Source organism: Eschrichtius robustus, chromosome 15, assembly GCF_028021215.1.
Source record: "Eschrichtius robustus isolate mEscRob2 chromosome 15, mEscRob2.pri, whole genome shotgun sequence".
In the NCBI taxonomy this organism is placed as follows: Eukaryota; Metazoa; Chordata; class Mammalia; order Artiodactyla; family Eschrichtiidae; genus Eschrichtius; species Eschrichtius robustus.
The window spans coordinates 5,642,792-5,651,346 of NC_090838.1; the positions used below are offsets into that span (position 1 = coordinate 5,642,792).

The 8,555-nt window shown below is 48.8% G+C and overlaps 1 protein-coding gene across 1 annotated transcript; it reads right to left on the reverse strand.

Annotated features, from left to right (window-relative positions):
• Positions 1 to 7,465: 7,465 nt before the first annotated feature.
• Positions 7,466 to 7,984, reverse strand: LOC137777322 (processed variable antigen-like). The gene has a single exon (XM_068564138.1). It carries the CDS (start codon positions 7,982 to 7,984, stop codon positions 7,466 to 7,468), a length of 519 nt encoding a protein of 172 aa, XP_068420239.1.
• Positions 7,985 to 8,555: the final 571 nt, after the last annotated feature.

Here is an 8,555-nt window from a genome sequence, read left to right on the forward strand (position 1 = left end):
CCAGGCCTGGTGAATTACAATTTCTGTAGGAGAAGTTTAGGAACCTGCACTTTAAAAGGATCCTGGTAACCTAGAGCCACAGTTTGAAAGGCATCAGCACAAACTGCAGCCAGCCTTGAAAACAGCAGTACTTCCTTCCTTCTGCATAAAAACAGCATGAATAAGTAGAGAAACTGATAAAATCTTCTGTGATGTCCCCTTAGCAAAGTCAGACTTTCCAAGTACAGCGACTCTCACCTACCCTCCCCCCTTACCTTCCCCAGCACACATGACCCCACTCCATGCATTCTCCCAGCTCCTCTGTCTGTGAGGTCTTCAGCCCCTTTGCCCTTGAACTTGACCCCTGATGCCACTTCTCAGGGGAGACTTCGGGGGCTCCCATCAGAACGAGCCACTCCTTCCTCTTCTCTTCTCCACTCCAGGGGCTCTGCCAGACCCCCTTTGACATTGACCTACACCTGTACATGCAGATCATAGATCCCTGGGGTCCAGAGACCCTCCTCATTCTGGCCTTCCAGTGTCCCAGTATCTACTGAGACTTGTTAAGATCACCAACTTATATTTCCTGAATTAATTTAATGAAATGATTCAAATCAAGTTATTTGATCCTATTAGAATTTAGCTCTCAAAACAACTCTCGTTCCTCAGCCCATGTACCTGCTCCAGCGTAGATAGAAACATGCGGATGGTGGCCTGAGCTGTCCTCGCCTGCTCTTTCCTTTCTCTTTCCCTCCTGTCCCTCCACCCCCAGTAAGAAGGAGTCACCCATCCATCCAACAAACATTCATTGAATTCCTGCTTAGCTCCCAGCAATGGACATACATAACCCAGGGCTCTACTGCTGATGAAGTAATAGACTTTCAGGGAAGAGAGAAGTTAACCAATGATGCGTGATAAAGATGAACCAGTCCTATTGGGGTCTAGAGGGAACCGTCCAAACAGCACGACCCAGTCAAGAAGAGCATCACAGAGGTGGTATGAACCTAGTCTTGACGGCGGGAGTTGTCGAAACGGACAACAACATGATTAAAATTACTCAAGGGGCCGTGTGGCTTCAGCATTAAAACACAGACTGTATTTGTTTAAGGGAATTATGCAAACCTTCTGAGCCTCAATTTCCTCATCTGTGATACAGAAGTAATGGGAGTTTTTGAAACAAAATATTATTCACGAAGTCCTTAGCAAAGTACGTAATAAGCTCTAAATAACTTTACATTATTATTAAGGAAAAGGGGCCACTTTACAAAATGGATCCCAGAACAGAAGGAAGACTGAAAATCCAGGCCCAGGAAGGGGGAGCTGGGGCAGCTGTCCATACGGCCTGGCCCTTGGACAGCTCTGCTCCAGACACCTGCAAGCTAGGCTCCACCTACTCTTGCAATTCCCAGGACAGATTCTGATTGGCCAGCTTGGGACAGGGGGTGGTCACAAGGATGAGGCCCCAGGGGGGCACTGAGGCTCAGCCATGGCACTTTGCAAGAACATTCCAGACAAGGACACTGACAGACCATGGCTTTGGAAGCAACCTAAGAGGCCTGGTAGAGCTGGATCTTGGGGTTTGTGTGGAGAGTAGCAGATGGAAAGGAGCTTGGATTTTCTCCTGTGGGCAGTGATGATAATATGGGGACACAGAGCCTTGTTCCTGAGACACGGATCTGAGGTGGCTCCTTGAAGGCACCGTGAGGCATTCAAGCCGGAAGCGAGCCCACCTCACCTTCCCCAGGGCCCAGCCCCTGCAGGAGGACTCAGGCCACCGGACACTCTGGTCTCCTCCAGGAGGGGTCTGTGGCCCAGGGGACGGCTGGATGCACTGATAGAAATGTGTCCAGGGTCAGATCACCTCCGTGCAGGACACAGGTCATTGCTAAATGACTCTCTGTTCTCACATACATACAGCTGCAGTGCACGAGCTCCTGGGATACAAGATAAAATTTTCACTCTACTTGGCCCCCAAATTCAGCAGAATTTGGATCTTTTCAAGTGTTTTAAAAACAATCTGTGCTAATGGCACAATGTTCCTGCTAATGCCCTTTGAGGGCCAGATTTTCAAAAAATGGCAAATAAATTTGTTTGTGGTTTCCATGTGCGGTTTTATGGGTGGGTATAAACACTGGAGCTGAAATAACAAGCTGATTTTTCCTTGTAAACATAGACACTCAGGATCAGATGAGGGGTACATTGGAAAGGTTATCACCCACGTCTAAGGAAAAGGGGCGGGTCATCCTCAGTTAGGGGCACATTGTCCAGACAGAGCCAGAAAGAATGTTCTCTTTATATTGGTCCTGAAGAGAAACCAGGCTGGCCTGTCTACACAGCCGGCCAGAAGAACACCAGCAGTGGCTTGTCCCCTAACTGAAGCATGCCCCCCCCCCACCCTTTGCTACTCTCGCTCCCTGCCTCAGGTATCACCCCAGACCGCCCACCCTAGACGCTGCATCTCCCAGGCTCTCTAAGCCCGTAATTACCTGAATTTGTTCCAGGACAGCCTTGTTTGAGATCAGACTTCTAACCTCAGTGTACCTCTACCCACATCCCCCCCGGATTCAGATTTGTTCTCTCCCTTAACCTCTGAGGCGCCCAGGGGGCCAGATGGGGCCCTTGCTGCCAGCCTAAGCCCATCAGAATCCCACCTGACTTCACAAAAACCCAAAGAGTCTCATGATTCAGCTAAGCATGCAACTTCTGTGTCACTGCATCCTGATTAGGAGAATTAACACGGAAGCAAGCGGCAAGATTGAAGGCCTGGGTGGAGGTCTCCATGGTCCTCTGTTCCCAAATAGATGAGATGAAGCTATGGTCAGGGCACACATCCTGAGATGCTCCAGGATGGTGGGACCAGAAGCTTAGCGCTGCCTGGTGCCTTTGCTGGTGGCTGGGCCTTGCCCGTGCTACGCCAGCTGCCCCAGCGTCTACCGCCCTGGTTGCAGCCAGTTCAGAGGGAGAAGCAAGAGTGCGACCAGCATCGCCAGCACCACCCAAGGGTGGGGATGATGGGGCGCTTCAAATATAAAGAAGTCGTAGAGACGGCCCGAAGGCTCGCGGGTGCTGAGTCTTCCCTCCGGGAGAGAAGGAGCAGGGATGGGCTGGAGGGGAGAGCTCGCTTCACCCACTGCTGTCACGCAGGTGAGCCAGGCAGGGGTCCAGGGAGGGGGGCCCCGAGGGGACTGACACAGCGGGAAGAGGCGGCGTCTCACATCCAGGCCACGCCACCTGCAGGAATGTGCCCCGGGGAAACCAGGGGGCTTCTGGAAGACAGGGGGTCTCAGGTCTCCCCTGCCACGCAAACCTCCCTCCCTCCAGCCTCACCCTGGCCTCCATTCTCCGCATTCGGCAACTTGCAAGCTGGCTCTTCATCGTCTACAGCCCTCCCTATAAACGCCGGCTGCGCGCACCTGCCCCACGGTCGTCCACGCAGAGGCCTTTTACCCCATCCCCGCACGCTGCCCACATGCCTTCCCTCTACACAACACAGCACAGATAGCAAAGACTCACTGAACAACACGCATATTTTATTTTTGAATCCAGTCTACGTTCCCATCAAAGAATGTAGGCATGAAGGCAGACGCTGTCTGTTACTTCACTCTTCTTCAGTGTTTATTGGGATCGTGAAGCTTTCCTGCCAAAAAGAAAAAAAAAATCCTTCCACCCAGCTAATACCTGATTCTCAGATAAACTTCCTTGTATTGTCACCCATAAAAGCCCTAGCTTATTTGCATGGCAGAGATTAGGTTTTATTGGATCCCGACACTCAAATCAGTTCATGAAGAATTACTCAGCAGAGGACTGTTTAGTTTGGCAGTTCCTGGCTTCACAAAATTTTGTTTTGGTGACTTGGAATTTTCCAGTACATTTTCTCGAGCTTTAAAAACAGATCTGATCCAATCATTATTTCTCTCTCTCCAGAGTGTCTACATTTAGCTTCAGGATTTATCAATGACATTTTCTCTAAGCAAAAGAGATGCGTCAGCCAACAGCGTGTCTGGTTTAGAAATGGAAAGTTGACACTTGTTTCTTCTTTGAAGCCATCGGTGAGGGTCAGTTCCTCGGCTCACCACCGGCTTTCCTGGAATGGTTTTGAGGGAAACAGCGCATTTTGGAGTCTCGCTGGCCTGTCAGGTCCTGGTCCAGGCACCGCAGTTCTGAGTGGAATATTGCCAAGGGCCATGAATCAAATACAATCTAATTGTCCTAATTAACGGGCTCTTGACTGTGTCCACGTGTTGACTCTGGACTGGCTTTTGGGGGTGAGCTGCCCCGGTGAAGTTCAAGTCCTCGCATCCAGCGGGCTGTGTCATAGAGGACCCAGCAGCATGATTCTTCTAAAGGTCGAGGGCGATGTGCCGGAGGGCACGTCTCTGCCAGCCACTGGTCCTTCTGGCCAGAATGGTGCTGGGTCACTGGCCAAGCCAGGCTGAGTGGTGATGTCAAATGTTCCTGTCGTGAGCTGCCTTCTGCCTAAACGGAACTCTCGGGTAATGATGGAGAAGCTTCCTCGCTAAGCTCAACTCTGAATCCCGTTAAGGACTCACATCCTTCAGAAAGCACTTCACTGGGTTTTGCCAGAGACAGAAAGGTCTTACCCCACTAATTCGTGCTTAAATAAAAAGAATAAACACTCGTGAACCTATCCTACAGCCAGCCCCTGCTTTTACCCACTCTGAAGTTATTATGACCAGAGTAAAGGCTTATTTTATAAACAGTTTGATTTTATAAACAAATACCCTGAAAACTACTCCGTGATAGATTTCTGCATATCGGAATTGTAAAGGAAAGAATTATTACTCCTTGTTTTTAGAAAACTAAATTTTGTAGTCGAACTTCCTTTGCTACTGAAATAGTAGACCCAGCATCCAAAAATAAATTCATCCAAAGATAAAATTTTCATCCAAAGATGAAATTTTGGATCCCTACATGAAATGAATTTTGACGCCCAGAAAAGCTATGAACTGGACAGAACCAAGAACATTTACTCAACAATTTAAGCTTCCCCGTGAGCATATTTTCTTGGTCCCCTGCCTTAGGCTCAGCTCCCACCCCCCTCACCAGTCCCTTTCCAACACAGCTACTACCACCCCCAGGCTGACAGCCTACCACAGTGGTCCCTAGGGGCCTCATGAAGCTGAGCATTCAGTGGGGAAGACAAAGAAACCAAGAAAGAAAGAAATAGAGAAATGTAAAAGTGTCAGATGCTTTTACATATTCAAATATCAATGTAAAAGTCATTGCTAGCAGATTCCTCCAGTGCTAGTCTGGGTTGTTTGAGAAGAACCTAACCCTTGAACCCTACATCTTTTAGTTCCCATCTGAGTCTCCTCAGGAAAAACACTAAGTCCCTTGCTCCTTATTATAATCTCATGCATCACACGCACCCGGGATCCCAGATGATGAGTGGTCACCTAGGGCTCAGGAAATGCTGTGGGTTGTTTTCACTCAGGGCATTTATAATTGAAAAAATCCTAAAAGCTAGCGACAGCCACAGGGACCGACTTTTGCCCGTAGACTTGGGACAATCTCCACCCATATGACAATGGGACCCAATAACTCTCGGCAAAGGGTCCTCCTCCTAGGAAAACCCAAGTACCTGATTCTTCTTAGTGAAGTGTCACAGAAAGGCAACTTGCAACCAGTGCTGGAGAAACTCTCCTCTCTCTCTAGGACAAGCTTGTTCACTGCTTCCTCGGAACCCATATTTACTGGGAGAACAAGCCCATTTTCCCTCAGTTTCTTTGCCGCATGCTGGGTCCCTCTTACCAGAGGGGTGGGGTGGCCTTGTCTGAGCATCAGAGCTGGAGAGAAAACATGGGTCACTGTTTGGATTCCGTAATTTTTACCAAATAATAGGACTGCCTGCCTCTTACAGCTGAAGGTCCTGCAAAAAGCAGTGGATACTACGGGCTACACGAGCTTTAGACACAGTAAATCTGGTCTCCAGTCCAGCTCCAACAACTACTCCCTACCTGTGACTTTTGCCAGTAAACTGAAAACGATGGCCACAGATGAGGACTGAATATACCACGTGCGTCCAGAAGGTGCGTGGCACTCACCAAACAGCCAATGTATCATTGTTAATGGAATTCTTGAGGCTGCTTAAATCTCATGTTTATCTTTGTTGTGATCATTGAAAGAGACTTGGTTGTTGAAATAATTTGGTACAGCGGGAAGAACATGGGCTTTTGGCATCTAACAGAGCAATCTCGGCCTCCAGTTAACCTGCCAGGAGTCGGGCCACGTCTAATGCATGTTGTAGCTGGACGTACCAGTGGCTTCAAATCCCTCCAGTGTTTTTTGTGTCTCCCCTCTTGACTCTGGGACTTGTCTTTGTACTGACCCACAGGGAGAGTCTGTACCTTACAAATCTTTCAAGTTAATCTGCTCTGGTGCTGGATGCTGAGGATAGGAAGCAGGGGAGGGGCATGTTCTATAATCTTTTTTTTCAGTGTTTAGGTTCTGCTCTCTTAGTAAATTTCAGTTATACAGTAATGTCATCATCTATAGTCACCACGTTTTGCGTTAGATCCTCAGACCTTAATCATCCTAGAGCTGAAAGTATGTACTCTTTAACCAACGTTTCTCTATTTCCCCCACGCCAACACGGGCAACCACTTTTCTACTCTCTGTTTCTATGAGTTTCAAAATTTTTTTTTAGATTCCACATATAAGTGATACATATCATACAGTATTTTTCTGTCTCACTTCACTTAGCATTAACACCCTACAGGTTCATCCATGTTGTCGAAAATGGCAGGAGTCCCTTCTTCTTCGTGGCTGAATAATATTCCATTGTACATATGCCACATCTTCTCTATCCATTCATCTGTTGATGGACACTCAGGTTGTTTCCATATCTTGGCTATTGTGAATAATGCTGCTGTGAACCTGGAGTGTAGTTATCTCTTTGAGGTCCAAATTTTATTCCTTTTGGATGTATACCCAGAAGTGGGATGGCTGGATCATGTGGTAGTTCTATTTTAAACTTTTTGAGGAATCTGCATACTATTTCCTGTAGTAACATCACCAGCTTGCTTTCCCACCAACAGTGCACAATGGTTCCCTTTTCTTAACCTCCTCAGGAGCCAGCCTGGGTCTGGGTCTTGGACTGTGGTGTTTCTGTGCCTTCCCAGGGGCATAGCTATTGTTGTTTTCCTTCCCCTACTTTCTTCCCTGGCTGTAGTGGTCCTAATCAATTTCCTTAAAGCTGTGTCCTTTGTTTACACGTTTGTTAGTTTATGTTTTTTCTCTGAGGTGAAACAGGAAGGCTAGAAAGGACGAACCATCTGCTGTCCCTGCCGTTCACCCGCACAGCCCGACCCCAGGTGACACACCTAGAACACAGCTCTGTGCTTGTCTCTTCTGCTGACCAGCAGCCTTCGGTGATTCCCCAAGTCAAGTAAGTCTCACCTCTGTGCTTTAGATGCCCCAGCAGGCTTGCAAGGGAATGAGTGGGGCCCAGCCCCTAGCCTACTTTTCATGGTATTGATCTTTGGCGGAGTCTTACATCTGGTTGGTCTTCAGGGGACTCCTGTGTCTCACTGGTCTTGGTGGAGGCCCACGTCTCATTGGTCTTAGTGGAGGCCCATGTCTCACTGGTCTTGGTGGAGGCCCGTGTCTCACTGGTCTTGGTGGAGGCCCGTGTCTCACTGGTCTTGGTGGAGGCCCGTGTCTCCTTGGTCTTGGTGGAGGCCCGTGTCTCCTTGGTCTTGGTGGAGGCCCGTGTCTCACTGGTCTTGGTGGAGGCCCGTGTCTCACTGGTCTTGGTGGAGGCCCGTGTCTCACTGGTCTTGGTGGAGGCCCGTGTCTCACTGGTCTTGTTGGAGGCCCGTGTCTCACTGGTCTTGGTGGAGGCCCGTGTCTCACTGGTCTTGGTGGAGGCCCGTGTCTCCTTGGTCTTGGTGGAGGCCCGTGTCTCCTTGGTCTTGTTGGAGGCCCGTGTCTCACTGGTCTTGGAGGAGGCCCGTGTCTCATTGGTCTTGGTGGAGGCCTGCATCGGAACTTCTTAAAAGGTCACCAGGAGAATCCTAATGCGAAGCTTGGTTTTAGACCCATAGGTCCGTGGCCTTGTTCCTCAGTGTGGTCTCAGACATGCAGCACAGGCATCACCTGGGGGTTTGTTACTAATACAGTCTGAACTCCACCCCAGATCTACTAAGTCCAGACTTAAGTTTTATCAGATGCCAGCCAGGTGGTATAGACACAGATTAATGTGTGAGAAGCCCAAACTGTTTGGTCCAATTGCACTGGTTTCCTGGGGCTGCCCTAATAAAGTAGCACAAACTGGGTGGTTTACACAACAGAAATTTATCATCTCACAGTTCTGGAGGCCAGAAGTGCAAGATCAAGGTGTCAGCAGGGTTGGTTCCTTCTGAAGGCTGTGAGGGAAAAATCTGTCTGTCCTTGGCTTAGAGATGACTATCTTCTCCCTGTGTCTCTTCACATCATCTTCCTTCTGTGCATGTCTCTGTGTCTAAATGTCCCCTTCTTATAAAGACACCAGTCATATTTGATCAGGTCCCACCTTAAAGACCTCATCTTAACTTCCTTCCCTCTCGTAAAGACCC

Coding starts and splice junctions, on each gene's coding strand:
- LOC137777322 (XM_068564138.1), bottom strand. CDS start 7,984: ATGCAGGCCTCCACCAAGACCAATGAGACACGGGCCTCCTCCAAGACC.